This window comes from Apodemus sylvaticus, chromosome 15 (assembly GCF_947179515.1).
Source record: "Apodemus sylvaticus chromosome 15, mApoSyl1.1, whole genome shotgun sequence".
Taxonomy (NCBI): domain Eukaryota; kingdom Metazoa; phylum Chordata; class Mammalia; order Rodentia; family Muridae; genus Apodemus; species Apodemus sylvaticus.
This window is the reverse complement of record NC_067486.1, coordinates 39848610-39869282: the sequence shown is the minus strand read 5'-3', so window position 1 is coordinate 39869282 and position 20673 is coordinate 39848610. Positions and strand designations below refer to the sequence as shown.

The window sequence follows — 20673 nt, the reverse complement described above, 5'->3', positions numbered from 1 at the left end:
TGTATCCATTCCTCCATTGAGGAACATCTGCGTTCTTGCCAGCTTCTAGATATTATAAATAAGGCTGCTATGAACATAGTGTAGCATGTGTCCTTATTACACACTACAGAATCCTCTGGGAACATACCCAGGAGTAGTGTATAGCAGGATCCTCCCGGTAGTATTATGCTCAATTTTCTGAGGAACCACCAAACTCATTTCCAGAGTGGTTGTACCAGCTTGCAATACCACCAGCAGTGGGAGGAGTGTTCCTCTTTCTCCACATTCTCTCCAGCACCTGTTGTCTCCTTAATTTTTGATCTTATCCATTCTTACTGGTATGAGGTGAAATCTCAGGGTTAATCTTTTAAATGAAGGTTATATTGTAGGGTCTACTACTACAAAAAAGTAAATCCCTTCATGTATTATCCTGGACAATCATTTATTGAACAATCCCTGAAAATCATAAGCAAGAAAAGTTAAATTTAGACCAGAAAGCTTCTGCACAAAAATCCTTAAATATAAAGGAATGAGGGTATAACTTACATAATGGGACAAAACATGTTCAAGCCATGAATTTGACAGGTTAGATAGGAAAGACATGAAGAACAGAAGCAAGAATATTGTGAAAGTGTTTAAAAGAGAAAGTTCAGGATATGGATGTTTTATAAAATGAAGATGTAAAAATGTCTAGCAAATTAGACACACACACACACACATACTTCTAGATAATCTAAAACTTAGGGTATGGTTGGTGTTTTCTTTTTTCTTTTCTTTTCTTTTCTTTTGTTTTTTTTGTTTTTGTTTTTGTTTTTGTTTTTTTTCGAGACAGGGTTTCTCTGTGTAGCCCTGACTGTACTAGAACTCACTCTGTAGACCAGGCTGGCCTTGAAATCAGAAATCTGCCTGCCTCTGCATCCCAAGTGCTGGGATTAAAGGCGTGAGCCACCACCGCCCAGTTTGGTGTTTTCAAATATGCATTATAAATCTGCTTAAATAAACAAAAATGATTGTGAATGATATAAACATGGTTTGAAAAAGCATTTTACAATTCTAGAAGGCTAAAATGATCTTTTTTAAAATAAAAATTAATATGACCAGAAAAGAAAGTTTATATTTACAAACTATTGGAATATGAATGGGTGAGTATTTACCAATATTGTTTACATGAATGTAAAGTGTGTATATATCAAGTTAACATTTTTAATAATCATTTTATTCATTTATTCATTTACATTTAAAATAATATTCCCCTTCTGAGTTTCCCTTCCTCAAATCCCCCATCCCATCTCTCCTCTTTCCCCTTTCCTTTGCCTCTATAAGGGTGCTCCTCCACCCTGTCACTCCCTCCCTCCTCACCGCCATGGCGTCCTCCTATGCTGGGGCATCAAGTCTCCACAGGTCCAAGGGCCTCCACTACCACTGATGTCAGATAAGGCCTTCCTCTGCTACACGTGTGACTGGAGCCATGGATCCCTCCATGTATATCTTGGGTTGGTGGTTTAGTCTCTAAGAACTCTGGGTGATCCAGTGAGTTGATGTAGTTCTTCCTATGGGGTTGTGGTCCCCTTCAGCTCCTTCATTCCTTTTCCTAGCTCTTCCATTGGGGTCCCTGTGCTCAGTCCAATGGTTGACTGTAAGTATCTGCATCTGTCTTAGTCAGGTGCTGGAAAAACCTCTCAGGGAACAGCTATATAAGGCTGCTGTCAGCAAGTGCTTCTTAGCATCATCAATAGTGTTTGGTGTCTGCAGATGGGATGGACACCTAGATGATGTGGAAAGACAGGGACAAAAAAATAAAACAGAGATTGAAGGAAAGGCCATCAAGCTAATTTTTAACATGAATGTTTAGAAGGCATGAAATGCACAGATATTATGTGTATTCCCAGATATCATGGAGATTGAAGCAATTTGTTTTCTTTGTACTTTTACATCACTTTATTGCTTTAAATATTTTATGCATATATCAAAAACAAAAGGCTTTTCTAAATATATTTGAAAATACATTAGTGGCAAAATCTAATTAGAGTGAACACAATAAATTGTGGATTTCATGTGTGAGAAATGATTGTGCATTGCCAATGGCATCATTCAATAAGAATTTCTCTCAGCGTACTAAGGGTGTAAAACAGTCTACTGTCTCATTGCTAAAAGAAGAGTTCTCATAAAAGTGGCTAAATAACAGCAAATGCTATCAGAATATTTAATAATTATAAGAAAAATGCCTAGCATACATATTCTTATATAATATATGTGCAATGATAGAAATATTTTTTCAATGCAGGACAGTATGCTTGTTGCTTAGAGACAAAGTTAGATGGAATTTCTGTTATATCATTGAAAGAATATCAATGGAGTAAGCAGTCCATTCAACTCAAAATTGACCTATTACTTTAGTCTTTGCAAGAAAGAAAATATAAGTAAAGAAAGTTACAATAGCTTTATTAGTATGATTTGATGATTAGTGAAGAATGCCCAGCAGATTGGCTTTATTCTACTGGGAGTTTTTGCTAGCATTTTGGGAGTTTCAGTGTTTATTTGCCAAACAGAATTGAAGATAGGAAGAAATAAATATAAGTCCCATCCAAACCGTGTTTCCTAAAGAACATTTGGCATGAAAAAAACAAGTTTTGGTACCCTGTTCCTTTCCTCAAAGTGCTCTCCATGAAATCCTTTTCTTGTATCCATGGGTGAGAAAACAATATTTCATTTTACTTTCTTTTTAAAAAGTGAAATCCCCAAAGTAAATATGAAAGCTTTTCTAAATACATTTGAAAATACAATTGGAGACATCTTTTTAGGGGAGTTGTCTAATAAATAGAACACAAAGCAATTGCAAACAGAAGAGCCACATCCCAATGGAATAACTTACCTGTTTGTGGACCAAAGACTGGATCACCATCACGAGGCTTTGTGAGGTCACTGCAGGTAACAGCTATGCTATGCTTTTAACAATAACAGTGGGGAATTTAGTCTAATTGAGTTCTCGGGAATGTTATATTGTAGAAAACCTGGTATATTATAGTGAAACCTTAAACCAAATGTTACAAACTTGTTTATGTTTATATAAATTGCAGATGAAATTGGGACCCAAGTGTTTTTAAAATTTGGGTTATATATCCTTTGTCAAGGGGACTTAATAAAACCAATCCATCAAATATGAAATTGATTTATAAATTACTTTTACTTAAAAGTATCCCAGAGTCTAAGTGATTCCTAAATTACTCAGAGGTTTATGGCACCTGTGCAGTACGAGCCTGCTTCCTCACCTGACTCTTGGTTCACCAGGAATTCCTGGAAACAGGAAGAAATGGGGAGTCCATCATGCTGGGAGTACAGTTACATCAGTGCAGCTTTTAGCAGAGAAAAATTATAGTGCTACAATTCATGGAGATCTAATGTTAGAACTTACTGCAAACACAATAGCTTTCAATAGTTTGTTTTCATGCCCAATTAAGCCACAAACTTTTTTTTTTCTATTCCCAGTAAAGATGGAGAAGAAAACACTTCCCAGAATAGTTCCTTTAAATGAAACAAAACTCCTGTGGCATGTTTAGTGTATATGCTTTTTTCATGTACTGTATTTCAATAGCTTTCCCTATTTCTTTTGGTTCATAATGATCATTCCTGGAAAAATTACTTTCAGGAAATCACAGATTTGAGCATGAGGTCTTCAGGTAAATTTGTGAAGAATGAGCAAGGTAACAAAATAATGACCCATGACTAATACTGGTTATTGTTTATACATCAAGGCCTCTGGTTACAGTTGAGCAGTCCTCATTTTAGCTTACTAGTGCACTGCTGGGTATATGTATACTACATTATGTACAAGAATCTGCATAATTTTAGCATTACATAAATGCAATGTGGTGATACTGTCTTCAATTCCCTCCTCCTGTGATATTTTATTATAAAAAGTATTATGTACTTTGTAATTTTATGTATATATATATATACATATATAATCTCCCACACATAAGCACACACATATTTGATAGTAGACTTAGATATGCACTAACGTTTATTATTTCATTTATTTTTGAGATAATTGGATATCAATAGTTTATACATTAAAACTATGCACAAAATATTTACTGTTTCTTGTATGTTTAAAGAAAAGGAACAGAACGCTATCCTAGCCATGGATTTTGGAGCACATGGGGCATGTTAAATAGACTCAATCTGATTCTATTCTTACTGTGTCTTGGTTACATTTACAATAATCTCTCAGCCTGAGGGGGTGTGATGGAAGAAAACAGCACCCAGCTGACTGAGTTTGTTCTCAGAGGAATAACAGATCGTCCAGAGCTGCAAGTCCCCCTGTTCCTGGTGTTCTTCCTCATCTATGTCACCACCATGGTGGGCAACCTCGGCTTGATCTTTCTCATCTGGAAGGACCCTCATCTGCACACACCCATGTACCTTTTCCTTGGAAATTTAGCCTTTGCCGATGCCTGTACTTCATCCTCTGTGACACCAAAGATGCTTATGAAATTTTTAAATAAGAGTGACATGATATCCATGGGTGAGTGTTTTGCTCAATTTTATTTTTTTTGTTCAAGTGCAACTGCAGAATGTTTTATCCTGGTAGTGATGGCCTATGACCGTTATGTAGCCATATGCAACCCTCTGCTCTATCTAGTGGTGATGTCCAACAGACTCTGTATTCAGTTCATATGTGTATCCTATGTCATTGGATTTCTACATGGCTCACTTCATGTGGGATTGTTATTTAGGTTAACTTTTTGTAGTTCCAATGTGATAGATCATTTCTACTGTGAGATCCTGCCACTCTATTCAATTTCTTGCACTGACCCATCTATCAATGTATTGGTAGCTTTCATTATGGCTATTTTTATACAACTGAGTACCTTTATGAGCATAATAGTTTCCTATGCCCGTGTGCTCTTTGCCATCCTGAGAACAAAGTCTGAGAGGGGCAGAAACAAAGCCTTCTCCACCTGCAGTTCCCACCTGTCGTCTGTCTCTCTGTTCTATGGCACTCTCTTCATCATATATGTACTCTCCGGCTCTGACACAGATAACTCTCAGGGCAAAATGTATTCACTGTTCTACACCATTATCATTCCTCTGCTAAACCCCTTCATTTACAGCCTAAGAAATAAAGAAGTCATAGGTGCCTTGAGAAAACTCACAAAATGATGACTATTTTCTGAAAACTTTAAGATGTTCTTTTGTTTTGTTTTGTTTTTTGTTTTTTGGATTTGGTTTTTGCAAGACAGGGTTTCTCTGTACAGTCCTGGCTGTCCTGGAGCTCATTCTGTAGACCAGACTGGCTTCGAACTCAGAAATCTGCCTCCTCCCAGAGTGCTGGGATTAGAGGCGTGCGCCACTACTGCTCGGCTTCAAGATGTTCTGTATCACCAGATTCTTTCTAAGCACATCATAACATCTGGCCCTTTACTTTGGATGTAATAGGGATTTTATTTGCAGATTGTGGATAAAATAAAATGTAGACTAAAAATGGCTGTCTTGTGTTATTTTTGATATTAATATTATTACAAAATAATGATGTCATTAAGGAAATATATAATATAAATTGTTTTCAAGTTCACAGTCAAAGGAGACTATGAATTAGCCACAAAATTGTCTTTATTAGATTAGTAAGTTTTCCTTTTCTTGACATATATCTATAAATTATTGAAACAAAAACTTCATGTGTTATGTGTACATATTTTTCTTTCCTCCCTCTATTGATTATTTTTTCTGTTTTCTACACATGTGCCAACACGTAGTCCCATGTATCATCCTCTGTTCCCTCTCACCCTCTTCTCCCACACCTGCTGATTCTCCTCCTACTGACAGAGTCCCCCACCCTACTTTCCTGTGTTTGTCAGTGTGGGTGCACTCCACTGCTGTTGGTGCATAATTGCAATGACCATGTCAAACACAGAAGACAGTGTTCAACTGAACCCCTCTCCTGACCCTTCTCTGGCTGTTCCTCTGCCCACTCTTCTGTCATGTTCCTCAGAACTTGGAAGAAGCAATTACAGTTGGGCCATTCAGAGCTGAGGACTCAACAGTTACTCATTTTCAACACTTTGGCCAGTCATTGAAACAATTGTGGGTTTGTTTTTTTAAGAATTTCACTCATGAACAAAATATTTACACCATTTTGACTCCTCTGGCTTCCCGTCCAATTTCTCCTGTCACCCATGTCCTCTTTCCTTCTCAAGCTGTTTTTTGAGACGCTGCATTAACCATGGTCTTCTGCACTAAGAAGCTCCTGTGGTCCAGGTTGAAAGCTATACTAGTCTGTGTCTAAAAATACAACTACATAGCAGTTTGTCTACATGTTCATTTGGCAAAATAATTTTGCAAGTTTGCACCACAATACTTGTGAACTCACTAGCTAGGTGATTTTTGTCAGATGGTTTACAGTTCCAGGTATACATCTCTTCCCTTGGCGTGCCTATAGGACCAACAGTAAGCAGTGATTTGACCCTAATTATTGTGCTGGTACTGAATCACTGGGCACAGATTGCCTGTCAGGTGTTTGAGCTATTGATGAGTCTTCCCTCCCTGAAGCCTGAATAGCACCTTCTGGAACTGTGAAGGAAGGTTAGGGCTGCTCCTCAGGGAGAAGCTTCTACCCTGGCTTCAGTCTGTTGTCTCCCTGCTCTGGGAGTGTGCAGTGCTTTCAATAATATAGCTCTGGCAGGCAACTAAGAGAAAATGCAATAGTGTCCATTGATTTGGGATCCTCTGTGATCTCCATAATTTACTTTTTTCTGCTTTTTTATTCTTTTTTATTGAATATTGTCTTAATTTACATTGCCAATGATAAAACCTTTCCCAATTTCCCCCCTCCCCTCGGGCCCCCAGCCTCTCCCCCTCCTCTCTCCCCCTGCCTCTACCTATATGCCCCTCTACCGGACACACTCCCACCTCCCCCCACCTCAGTTTCCCTTTGTTGGAACCTCTGTTGAGCCTTTAATCTCCATAATTTATTAAGGAATAGTTATTCTGCACCTGGCAATGAGATTTTCCTTAAAACATCTATGGATTCTGGCAGCAGAATTAATCAGAAATACACAGTACCTCAGTTTAAATTTCTTCTATCATAATTATTTGTATTACTAATATTATTAGTTTGCTTTCAAATTCGTAGGTTCCTTTGTCATTTTAACTAAAATCTATCATTTAAAATCATCTTAATTTGTTCTCCATTCTCTCAGATTTTCTGTAATGTGGTTATATAATCTGTAACACAGGGATATCTTTAGGTTTTATATAACTATATTACACACACCACATTAAATTTGATAGAACCTAAAAAACAATACTAGCAGCAACACCGATTCTTCTAAACAATCGATATCAGAAAATATTGAACATTTCTTCATCTGACAGAGGTTGATCATTGCTTTTGGTAAATATATTTTACCTTATATTGTGATTTTTCTATCAGTCTTTGTAGCTTTAGTTCTTTGCAAAAAAAGTGTACAAACACATACATACACACACACACACACACACTTGTGCACGTATCCCTTCAACCCCTCTTATCCTCATTTCTTTTTCCTCTGGATACTCTCTTATTACCTCGTTCTTTTATACAGCTGTTTCAAGCATCTATAGTTTTGCTTTGCCCTCTCAGAACCTTCGCATATCTCCACTTCCTCATCAAATTGTATCACCTCACTCCTGTTACCTCCTATTTTCATATACTGTGTCTACTGTCCCTAATTAGACTTCACCCACATCCCCAAATCCCAATGTTCTTACTTTCTGGCCTATAAGGATACTCTCTCAAGTTTAATCACACAAACAAAAAGATATAAAACTATGATCATCAAGGAGGTGTAACACACCTGTCTGAAAAAAGAAAAAAAAGAAAAAGGAAAAAAAATGAAAAAAAAAAACCCATACCTGTCTATATACCTGAGTTCAATCACTTGTTTAAAATTTTTAGTTTAATCCCTTTTCTGGAATTTCCACAATCCCTTTTGTTTACCACTCACTTGAACTGAAATGGATTATATATACCCTCCATAATTTTCTGACTATTTTGATTGATTTTATTTTCTAGCTATTGTGTACAGAGCAGCACTGGCCATGGGTGTTTAGGTATCTGCATCAGAGAATCTGGTATATGCCCAAGAATGATAAAGCTGGATTTCATGATACTTTTCATTTTGTATTTCAATTATTTTCTTTATTTTTTTACCTATATGAGAAATCCATGACTGTTGAGCAGGTTCATACTCTGCCTCTCCAAATGATCATGATGGCTCCACTTTAAAAGTTACATTAGCATTTATTTTGTCTTCTAAATTTTTTTATGATTCCACACATTTCAGATATAATGTTCTTTGTTATAAATGATCTCATTCTCCTCTCTTATTACTCTCTGTTTCTCATCAAATACCCTCCTCTTCCCAAGCTGACACTACTTTGTGCCTTTTCTGTAAGTTATAGGGTATTCCACTGAATTAGGATTACCTATATGAGGTTATAGCAGAGGTCATTTAAACAAGAACAATTCATGAGTGACTACACTTCTGGAGGATATGACTATATTTCCCTCTGCAACATTTAAATGTCTGTAGTGCCTCTGACAATGAGGTCACATGGTCTATTCCTCCAGTCATGATGGAATTTTGTGAGGATCCATACCATGTAGGATTTGTGTGGGTTGCCATTATTACTGTGTATTCATGTATGTAGGAGCTTTGCCATTTCTACAAGACAGCATCACTCCTTCCATCCTTTGACTTTTCCAATCTTTGACTCCTCTTTCTGCAGTGCTCCCCAACCTCTTTCTGCAGTGCTCCCCGAGCCTAGGAGGGATGCTTTAGATATTTCATTTAAGGCTGAGAAATTAAGTCACGTGTTCAGAGCATTGACTAGTTAGATGTCTCTGTATCAACTGTTCACCAATGAAAACGGAAGCTTTTCTGACTGAGGCTGAGAGGTACGGATATAAAAAGGGCAGTTTTCCTAGCTGTTTGACACCATGTCTGTTTAGCAAAACAATCATTAGTAGGTTCTCCTAGAGGGCTTATGACCTCCCCAGTCATATTTTCTTCTCAGATTTTAAATACCAGATATAATTCCCTTTATGGAGTAGGCCTAAAAACAGGTAGGAAAGCAGTTGGTTACCCTTTTACAGATATGCCACTATTGCTACTGTGGTCAGATTTCACCTACAAGGATGTTGTTATAGTTTAAATGGTCCCCAGCAAGATAAAATAATTTCTTTCTCCTCAAGAATTCTTCATAGCACCTTTGCGTATGAAGAAAACTAGCCAGCACTAAGGGATTTTCCCTGGCAGTTCGAGAATAATTTATCTGTGTTCTCTAATTAAAATGTGTGCTGTCTTTAGCAATAAGGCCTTAAGGTCTACCTCTCTTGGGCAATTAAAAACACAGTCTGTGCTGGTCTCTGTCCAATACTGAATAAAGAAGTAGCCTGTGGCTAGCATAAAGACATATATTTAATAACACAAAGACTTGAGTGTTTAACTAATTCAAGTACTGTATTGAATAGATATGGAAAGAGAGGGCAGCCTTGTCTACTCCCTGATTTTAGTGGGGATTGCTTCAAGATGGTTTTCTGTGTATTGCTTTTATTATATTTAGGTATGGGCCTTGAATTCCTGATCTTTCCAAGACTTTTAACATGAAGGGATGCTGAATTTTGTCAAATGCTTTTTCAGCATCTAATGAAATGACCTTTCCTTTGAGTTTGTTTATATAGTGGATTACATTGATGGGTTCCATATATTGAACCATACCAACACCCTTGGGATGAAGCCTACTTGAACATGGTGAATGGTCATTTTGATGTGTTCTTGGATTCCGTTGGCTAGAATTATAGTGAGTATTTTTGCATTGATATTCATGAGGGAAATTGGTCTGAAGTTTTCTTTCTTTGAAGGATCTTTGTTTGGTTCTGTAATCAGCATAATTGTGGCTTCATAGAACAAGTTGGGTAGTGTTCCGTCTGTTTCAATTTTGTGGAATAGTTTGGAGAGTATTGGTATTAAGCCTTCTTTGAAGGTCTGATAGAATTCTGCACTAAAACAATCTGGTCCTGTGCTTTTTTTGGTTGGGAGACTTTCAATAACCACTTCTATTTCTTTAGAGGTTATGGTTTATCTGATCCTGATTTAACTTTGGTATTTGGTATCTGTCCAGAAAATTGTCCATTTCATCCAGATTTCCCAGTTGTATTGAATATAGGTTTTTGTAATAGGATTTTTTGAATGATTTTTTGATGATTTTTTGAATTTCCTCAGTTTCTATGGTTATATCTCCCTTTTCACTTCTGATTATGTTAATTTGGATACTGTCTCTGTGCCCTCTGATTAGCCTAGCTAAGGGTTTATCTATTTTATTAATTTTCTCAAAAACACAGCTCCTGGTTTTGTTGATTCTTTGTATAGTTCTTTTTGTTCCTACTTGATTGATTTCAGCCCTCAGTTTGATGATTTCCTACCATCTACTCCTCTTGAGTGTATTTGCTTCTTTTTATTCTAGAGCTTTCAGGTATGCTGTTAAGCTACTAGTGTATGCTCTCTCCAGTTTCTTTTTGGAGGCACTCAGAGCTATGAGTTTTCCTCTTAGCACTGCTTTCATTATGTCCCATAATTTTGGGTATGTTGTGTGTTCATTTTCATTAAATTCTAAAAAGTCTTTGATTTCTGTCCCTTCCCCCACAGCATTGATCTGGCTGGCAGCCCCAACCTTTCCGCTGGTGTTATCTCCGGCCTTTGTTCCTTGGGAACAATACTGCACTTTCACTTAGACGACCAAGGCTGCCTCAGGGCAGTCTCACCTGGAGACCAGCAGAGTCCAGCTAGACTTGAAGCAGGTGACCCGCTGAGAAGTGGAGCCAAGGAGTTCTTGGCCTGCTCCTTGGTGGGGGGGTGGGGGGCAGGGTTGTTTTCTAAAGACTATATATTTTGGCTAAATAATAGTAAAGTCAGTCTCTATCGGCAACTGTCATATTGACTCAATTCTCTTTCGTCCCCTTCCCGTTTATCCCCAGAATTCTCTTCCAGGTATCCGGTTCACATGTGGCCACGGGCAGCTACAGATTTCATTCTTTATTTCTTCTTTGACCAAGTCATTGAGTAGAGCATGGTTCAGCTTCCATGTGTGTGGGCTTTCTGTTGCTTTTGTTGGTATTAAAGACCAGCCTTAATGTGTAGTGATCTGATAGGAGGCATGGGATTATTTCAACCTTCTTATATCTGTTGAGGTCTGTTTTGTGACCTCAAAATGTTCAGAATTGATAGTTCTTCTTGGTAGATTTTTCCTTTGATGAGTATGAAGTGTTCTTCTATGTCTTTTTTGATGACTTTTGGTTGAAAGTAGATTTTATCCGATATTAGTATGACTACTCCTGCTTGTTTCCTGGAACCATTTATTTGGAATATTGTTTTCCAGGCCTTTAACTCTGAGGTACTGTTTGCCTTTGACACTGAGGTGTGTTTCCTGAATATAGCAAAATGCTGGGTCCTGTTTACGTATCCAGTCTGTGAATCTATGTCTTTTTATTGTGTAATTGAATACAATGATATTAAGAAATATTAAGGAATAGTGATTGTTGCTTCCTGTTATTTTTATGTTTGTGTGGTTATCTTCTTTGGGGTTTGTTGAAAGAAGATTACTTTCTTTCTTTTTCTAGGGTGTTGTTTCCCTCCTTGTGTTGGCATTTTCCATCTATTATACTTTGTAGGGCTGGATTTGTGGAAAGATATTGTGTAAATTTGATTTTGTCGTGGACTATCTAGCTTTCTCCATCTATGGTAAATTGAGAGTTTTGCTTTGTATAGTAGTCTGGCTGGCATTTGTGTTCTCTTAGCGTCAGTATGATATCTGCCCAGGATCTTCTAGCTTTCATAGCCTCTGGTGAGAAGTCTGGTGTAATTCTGATAGATCTGCCTTTATATGTTACTTGGCCTTTTTCCCTTACTTCTCTTAATATTCTTTCTTTGTTTAGTGCATTTGGCGTTTTGATTATTATGTGACAGGAGGAATTTCTTTTCTGGTCCAATCTATTTGGAGTTCTGTAGGCTTCTTGTATGTTCATGGGCATCTCCTTCTTTAGGTTAGGCAAGTTTTCTATAATTTTGTTAAAGATATTTACTGGCCCTTTGAGCTGGGAATCTTCACTCTCTTCTATACCTATAATCCTTTGGTCTTCTCATTGTATCCTGGATTTCCTGGATGTTTTGAGTTAGGAGCTTTTTGCGTTTTGCATTTTCTTTGACTGTTGTGTGTCAGTGTTTTCTATGGTATCTTCTGCTCCTGAGATTCTCTCTTCTATCTTTTGTATTCTGTTGTTGATGAATCCTGATTTCTTTCCTAGGTTTTCTATCTCCAGAGTTTTCTCCCTTTGTGATTTCTTTATTGTTTCTACTTCCATTTTTAGATCCTGGGTGGTTTTGTTCAATTCCTTCATTTGTTTGTTTGTGTTTTCCTGTAATTCTTTAAGAGATTTTTGTGTTTCCTCCTTAAAGGTTTCTACCTCTTTACTCATGTTCTCCTGTATTTTTTAAAGTGAATTATTTATGTTCTTCTTTAAGTCCTCTATCAGCATCATGAGATGTGATTTTAGATCCAAATCTTGCTTTTCCTGTATGTTGGGGTATCCAGACTTACTGTTCTGGGAGAACTGGGTTCAGATGATGCCATGTTGCCTTTGTTTCTATTCTTAATGTTCTTATGTTTGCCTTTCATAATCTGGTTATCTCTGGTGCTAGCTGGTCTTGCTGGATGGTCTCCAGCAGCAGACAGAAACAGGAAGGCTCCAGCCTAAGTGCTTTGGGTGGGTGGGTTCCTCTGAGCATCAAGGGAGGTGTGTTACCTGCACTCTCAGGCTTGTCCACAGTCCTGGGAGGCTAGCTATCTCCCCATGCCACGTGGGTATGCAGCCCTGTGGCCAAGAATGCTCTCCAGCAGCCCAGATGAGATCTTATCATCAATTTGTCCTTACAATGAAGGGACAGTACAGTAACAAATGCAATGTGAGCGCACCTGCAAACTGCTTCAGATAGATTTGTGAACTTAATACTGACTCCTTCTCATCCTTACTCACATTCTCTAGTTTTTTAGACAACACAGGGGAGGGAGAGATGTAGAGATTGAGAGTGATTAAGAGAAGTGGAAGAGAAAGAGGAACAGCAACAGCATACTGAAAACACAAGAAACTTTAATACATGGGCTAAAAGAATACACAATCTAAGTTAAATGCACTCATATGATAAGTGAATAACAACATATACAAGATATTACATCAATCCAACATGAGTCTATCCAAAGCAAGCTGTAGATCCTCTCACACTGTAATTGTCTCTATACTACTCTTCTTTTAATACTTCAGTGGAAGAAAGTTAGCATCACTGGATGTCCATTCAGTGACATTTTACATCCATGCTGTACACACCCTAGTTGTCTGCCTTCTTGACATAAGCTGGGATCATCTGGGGGAAGTGAACCACAGTTAAGAAAATACCTCTGTAAGATTGGCCTGTGGCCAAGCTTCTGTGGCATTTTCTTGATTAATGATGGATTGATGAGAAAGAACCTAGCCCATTGTGAATGGTGTTACCCTGGGCCAGTGATGCTGGCGTAGATAAGAAACCAAACTGAGTAAGCCATGAGGAGCAAGCCGGAAGTGTTCTTCTATCATCTCTGCTCCAGTTCTGTCTCCAGGGTCTTGCTTGAGTTCCTGTCCTTAATGATCGACTAGAGAATGAGAGTTATAAGATGAAGTAAGTCCTCTCCTCCCCAAATTGCTTTTGGCCACAACATTTTATCACAGTAATGGAAGTCCTAACTAAGACATACATGGAATATTAGCAGCCAGAATTTCTACTGTCTGTATGTAGGCCGTGTGCATTAGGAGCATGCATGGCCCTAATTTAACACTGGCAGCTTAATATTCTGTGCATTATCCAGTAAAGTAACATTTCATTTAGAGGTTGCTTACTATATTTAACCTTAAATTGAATGACTTTCATTATGAATAAACCATCATCATAAGCAGTTGTTTACTTAAAAAAATATAGTAATACGATTTTCTATTGTGCAAGGAGGCCTGTATGTTTGAGGAGAGGAAATGATTCCTTTCTGGATTAAAGGAAGCTGTGAGATAAGGAAAAAGGTCTCGCAGCATGTAATTAAGATTAAATTAATCATCTTTCTCTCATTAAGCATATTATTTTACAGAGTCATTGCATATATTCAAATTGTATTGCGCTGGATTAAGAGGATTAGAGCCTAACCTAGCTTCTTTGTCTGCTGAGGGCAGCAGCTGAGAGTTTATTGAGTGGGGAATCAAGCATCCTACCAAGAACCATCCCTGGGAAGAGGGCAAAGGGAAGGCATTGCCTTATTTTCTTTACATTGCCAATGAGGCAGACAGACACAGCTCATGAGTGATGCCAATCTGCTCAATCTATGGAAACAGCAGGCAGCACTGAGGGCAATGGCTGCTTGTTTCTTCTTAGTTCGTTTTCGTGATGTGATATCTGTTTTTTGAAAGACACATGGTCAGGAAACCTCAGTAGCTGTGTTGGTGGCATCTCCCTGCATTCCTTCCTCCTGGAAGACATGGTCCTGGCTGTTTGGTTGGTCTCCTTCACCTACATCTGGATCACACTGATGCTGGATGCTTCTGCCATCAAGAAACCCCACCAGCAATGCCTCTCTTCACCAAAACAGACCCGGTAAGATAGAAAAACAGAATCAGCAGTGATTACCCAGTTTCTCTCAATAGCTGCCTCAGACCATCTGCTAATCTAGAAACATCTCTTTAAGGGAATCCCATCTTGGTCAAAGTACCTGTGTCTGGAATAGCACTGACCTGTCAGAAGAAATCATTTCTGTTTAACATCTGCAAGTATGGAGTTCTCCATTTCCAGCATTGTTTATATAGTTCTATTTATTTGGGGAGCATATAGTTAAATGTTATATCTTTCAGGGAGCATATTGCTCTATTGAGGAATGTTCTTATTTTTAGTAATGATTCTTGTTTACAATTTCTTTAAATTTTGAATTAGTTTAAGAAACAACTTTTTATATCAATTTTGTAGAGTGAAGCTTGGTTTAATAGATTGAAGAGATAGTATAAGAAAGCATTAAGACCATTTGTTATCTGTTGAAAAAGTGCTCATAAATTTAAACAGCTTTCCAAAGATTACCTTATCATTATTGTTATTTTCCCATCAATAACATGAGAAGCCTGGATATTTGCAGGTTATGCATTAAAATAGGTTTTGCTGAGAATTCCCCAAGTTGCCCAGCCTTTCAAATTGAACAAATCAGTCACTCTTCTACCCAAAGAATGAGCTTGTAAATGCCTTCCTCTGTTATAAGATTTCCCAAAAGACCTCATCTGCGAAGTAACAGATGTTTGACAGATTGCCCTTAAAATCTCCAATATTCATGAAACACTCACCACTAGATCAGGAGAAAGAACACAAACATTTAACCAATACTTTCAGAATACTCAGGTTTAACGATGACAGGGACTACAGACCTGATTCTTGGTCTGCTTTATGCTCTGTAAATATATTGTAATTGAAATAGAATTACATCATTTTCCTCCTTCCCTTTTTCCCTCCAGCCCTTCCAATGCCCCACATACTCTTAGGTTGATAACCCCTTTTTCTTTCAGTGTTATTGTTACACAAACACACACATGTACACATATGTATACATGTAATTGTATGCACAAATATACAAATTCAACCATGTTGAGTCCATTTCTGTTGTCTGTGTGTATATGGTTTCAAGGCTGACCACTCTGCATTGGACAGCCAATAAAGAAACTCCTCCCAGGGAGAGGCTAATTCTCCTCCCAGCAGACATTAGTCTCTTTCAGTTCTTTGTCAATGAGTGGGACTTCGTGAGGTCTTCCACCTTTCACTTTGGAACATCCATTGAGATATTTCCATTGTTCCAGTCTTGTCTATGTAGCCATTTCTAGAAGAGACTGTTTCACAGCGAACTCCCTGGTATTTAGCTCTTGCAATCTTTCTACCTATGAACCATGACAAAAATGGCCTGCACGGCAGGTGCAGGTAAAGGTATAGTGTCACTCACATGGTGGTGCCAGCTGATAGCTCTCTGGGAGGTAATGGTTCATTCAGGAGGGAAGAAAGAATGCCTGCTACTGGAAACCTAGCCAAGAGAATTGAGAGGAAACAAGAGCTTGTTGAGTTTAACTCTTTTCCTCTCCAAAGAAATTAAGCATGGGAATGTTTGGTGAATATAAGATTATGCCAGACTATACGTGACTTTTGGGTTTCGTTTGCTTGTTTGTTTGTTTCAAATTGCTTCTAACATTAATGTAGTTTATTTTATAATAAATGTTAAATATCATCTACCAGTTAAAGCAATAGATTTTGCTGGCTGTTCCATAGATGCTTAGAGAAGGAAAAGATAAATGATAATAAGAGCTATTCCATCCTACTAGTCCACATCCATGGCACAGTATCTACAGAATAAAAAAAAAAAAGATCATACAACTAGTATCATCATTCATTGGTATCAATAGAAGGGAGTTACCTGCCCTGGGTGATTAGAGCCTAACCTAGGCTCTATTGACAGATCAGCCCTATTGACAATCAGTGAAGAAAGGGGGGTGACTAGACACTAACTGAACCATTAGCCATCGAGAGATTCCAGGAAAGAAGGAATCACTGGATTTAGTTCAGTCCCCTCTTTCTCAGCAGCTAACAGATAGCTCCAAACGTGTGGTCACAGACAGCCTGTTTAATCTCAGTGGGTTGCGAAACAAAACAAAGGAGAGAGAAATGTGTTTGTACTTTGTGGAGAGAACAGTTGGGGGGAGAAAAAAGATAAAAGTAGTTAGTGTGCAAGATGTTCATGTATGGGGTTGTAAATAACAGCGGTACTTTAAAAGCTATACTGACCACTTATTACATGTTTTTTTTCCTTTTTAAAGTCAACAGTGAACACAAAGTCTTTCTTGTAAGAAGGGAACTTTTCCCTTAGGTTAAATGCCTCTTCTTTCCTTTTAAAAGAGAAAATTAAAAGGTTGTGTAGGTCAGTAACCCTGGGGTTGCTGCTGTCTATTTTCTAGTTCCCTGTGAACTAACTGAAGAACCCTCCAGGCCACAAGCCAGAAGATGATTCATTAAAATTTATAGCTGCTGCTTTTGTGCTACAGCAAACATTCTAGCATCAGGCGCCTAGAAATAAACACTGGATCCCCAGTTAGGAAGATTTTCTTAGTGACTGAAAATGAGGCAAATGATTTTCCTGCTACTTTAGTGTATCATGAATTTGTATCTATGCAAATAGATTTTACATTTTTTTTTAAAAATTAAAGAACAATGCAATGTGCTGTACCTTGTGAATTGCAGTCTGGGCTTGTGAGTTCACTGAGTAAGACAGTGGTCACCCTGAGTGATGTCACTCAGCCCTCACCAGAGAAGTTGTTTCTTCCAGTAGATGGTAATAAACACAGAGACCCACAACTGAACACTGTGTAGAGAGGGAGAAACTGTGGGGCACTCAGTCCTAAATGGGATGTCTTCATCAAAGTCTTCCCTCAGAGCTCAGGAATTTATGAGGAAGAGAGGGCAGAAAAACAATTTAAGAGCCAGAGGTAGTGGAAGAGTCCTAGAAGGAGGGACGGGTGGGCATAGGAACTCACAGAGACCATAACAGCACACATAAGACCTGAACAAGTTCAGGCTAGACGGTGCCAATACAGAGAAGGACAAGTGAACACCAACCCAACGAAGAAGTTATTGGAAATTGATATCTTCTGGGAAAGACAAAAAGTAACTTTCTCCAGTAGAGTGTCACGGGTTAGTTATATCAACTGCACTCCAGCAAAGGCCTCATGCTCAGGAGTAGCTGGCCAACACAGAATCAACTCCATGTGTATTTGGGTACTTGTTGTATTCTGTTGTCAATGGGGGCTGGTTCCTGGAAGAGAAACTTAGGGATAGATGGAGAAACGGCGAAAAGAGAAATGAGTCAAGTCAACAGCGTGTTGATCAAGACCCAAACTTTAATAAAGATTAGTCAATATATAGATTAGGAAGAAATACCTCCCCCCACCCCCAGACTTCAAGGAGAGGTCTGAGAATTTAGCAGGTCGCCTGCTGAGATCAGAGCACTTCAAGTCTAGCAGATCCAAATGCTTCTAGGTGAGGCTGCCCTGAGGCTGCCCAGGACTTCCAGGTGAGACCAGCAGCTGTATTTGTTCTCTAAAGAACAAAGGCCAGGAATATCACAGTCTGAGCAGAAGAGGCTGAAAAATCCAGCTCAGTGCTGGAGGGGGAAGGGACAGGTACTATCTGCCATTATTACTGTTATTGTTTGGTTGTTTGCGGGTTTGGGGGCAGTGGGTTTTGGAGGGGGTTGTTTTGTGTTGATTGTCTTTTTTGTTTGTTTTTGAGAGAACATGAAGTTGGGAGAGGGGGCTGAGAAGGTCTTAAAGTACTTGGGGAGAGAGCAGAATATAACCAAAATATGTTATTTGAATTTAAATAGGAATATTAAGCGGAAATCACGTTGACAAGAAGACATGTTTCTAGAATGACAAGCACAGGTGACCTTTAGAGTAGCTCTGGAAGACGGGTGGGATGTGGGAGTTTCCATTGTTCACTTCCACTGTTCAAAAAGAATGAGAGGCAGTTTATCCTGTAGCTAACTATGAGTGACTGTGTCCTGGGAACATGAGTTCAGGTTATGCCCCATACCATGTTCCAGGGTGGTCAGGGAAGCTTTGATAATGCTGTTTTCTTTTGTTTTGTTTTAGTTTTTGAAAATAGAATTGTCTCATACACTATAACTATCACATGCATTATAAGTAATATATAATTGCATATAATTATAAGTACATATAAATACTAAGTCAGAGGTTTTCAAAGCAAATACCTGTATTCATGAGGCTTTATGTATCTTTATGGGTACATACAACATATCCGAGGGATGTGTAGTCATTTGTAATCTCTAAACAATTTCAGGATTCCATTTTTTATGACTTCCTTATTAGAGTAGATTGACTTGAAATCAGCACAAGCTCCTTCATCACCTCTATTTGACAAAACGCAGGCACCTCCCTCTCTCCCCATCTTGCTGTGTGTTTTCCTGGCACACAAGAGCTTCCTGGGTACAAAGAGACATTACAAATACCGAGGATGAGACAGTGAAAGACTCCGAGTAGTGCATCCTTTCACACTGGCTTGCTTCCTACCATCTTTCAACAAAATCAAAGGAAGACCCTGGTTATTTTGTTGGGCTATAAATCACTAAAAATGATTTTTGGGTATTTGGCCACACAATGTAACTTTTAAAATATGTCAGAAGAAATATAATTGATTCAGTAAGATTTTTCAAACAATACAATTTTTTTTCTTGAAATTCAAAGTACTTATGCATAAATGAACAAAATTCGGTATTTTCATTTAAAAAGTAAAAAAAAAAAGGAATTACAAAAAACATAGTTTTCCATTTCTTTTTCTCTTTTGTGTGTTTTGTTGTTATTGTTGTTTGTTGATTTGTTGGTTGGTTTTGGTTTTGGTTTTTTAGACAGGGTTTCTCTGTATAGCACTGGCTATCCTAGATCTCACTCTATAGGTGAATCTGGTCTTGAACTCAGAGACCTGCCTGCCTCTGCCTCTTGAGTGCTAGAATTAAAGGCGTGCACCACCACTGCCCAGCTCCATTTCTTAAAACATAAAATAACTGGAGAAAAACATAACCCCTAAAATATACCATCATTTAGTTACCAATTTCATCTTCACTAAAATTTTATTCTCAAATGGAATCATTTATAAATTATTTTGTTCTATTTGTAATGGGAATATAAAATTTAAAAGTTAATATTAATATACATACATATTTTCTTCCCAAAAATATTTGTATATGGGCAAAAACCCTATGAAGCAAGTAAGGAAAATACAAGTTCTAAGATAATCATTAATACTAATATTCTGATATTTTAGAGAATTTACTCACATATTTTTAAATACTTAAAATAGGTATTTAAGTTCATGTGATACATTTAAAGGAAGAATGTTATTCTGAATCACCAATATCTAAATATTTTTAAATGTCTGATGAATTATAGAGGTTATTTATATTTGTTTGAGGGATTTATTTTATAAGTTTTAATAATGTGTATGCGTCTGTGTCTCTCTGTGTGCATCTGTGTCTATGTGTCTGTGACTGTGTGGAGGTAGGCTTGTAAATGCAATTGCCTATGGAACTAGAGATGTCAGTTCTTTGCAGCTTAAGTTACAGGTGGTTCTGAGGCCACCAATATGGGGACTGGAAACCAAAGTTCTATCCTTTGCATGGTTGTAAACATTCCTACCCTCTGAGCCATCTCTCCAGTTCCTTTAAGTATTTGTTTAAATGTGTATAGTACAGTACATAGATTTCTAAAATTTGTTTTGAGGGTACAACCACCAGCCTCTCTTTGCAAAGTAGCTAAGATAAAATGGAATCAGGATGAGATAACCATGGACCACTCACTGCAGGTCGGAAGAGAGGAGGTGCCTGTGCCCCACGGCTGCCAAGCCTGTCACAGCAGGCCTGTGCTCAGCACTCTTGGGGTTCTTCATTCAAAAGTTTCCATCCCCTGCAGGGAAAGCTTCTGAAAAGACTCTCTAGTTGCATATCACTTCGTTGTCTCAAAAATATTATTAACAAAGGAGACATTTTTGTAAA

At 38.0% G+C, this 20673-nt stretch overlaps 2 protein-coding genes across 2 annotated transcripts in view; both read left to right on the top strand.

Annotated features, from left to right (window-relative positions):
* The first annotated feature begins 4224 nt into the window (after nucleotides 1-4224).
* Nucleotides 4225-5142, top strand: LOC127666096 (olfactory receptor 5AC1-like). The gene has a single exon (XM_052158815.1). The coding sequence runs from the start codon at nucleotides 4225-4227 to the stop codon at nucleotides 5140-5142; it is 918 nt and encodes a 305-aa protein (XP_052014775.1).
* Nucleotides 5143-14568: 9426 nt separating this feature from the next.
* Gabrr3 (gamma-aminobutyric acid type A receptor subunit rho3) overlaps nucleotides 14569-20673 on the top strand; it is a 57467-nt gene continuing 51362 nt past the window's right edge. Inside the window, exon 1 of the mRNA XM_052159177.1 lies at nucleotides 14569-14684. Coding sequence (XP_052015137.1) covers nucleotides 14569-14684 — 116 coding nt within the window. The remainder of the gene's footprint in view (nucleotides 14685-20673) is intronic.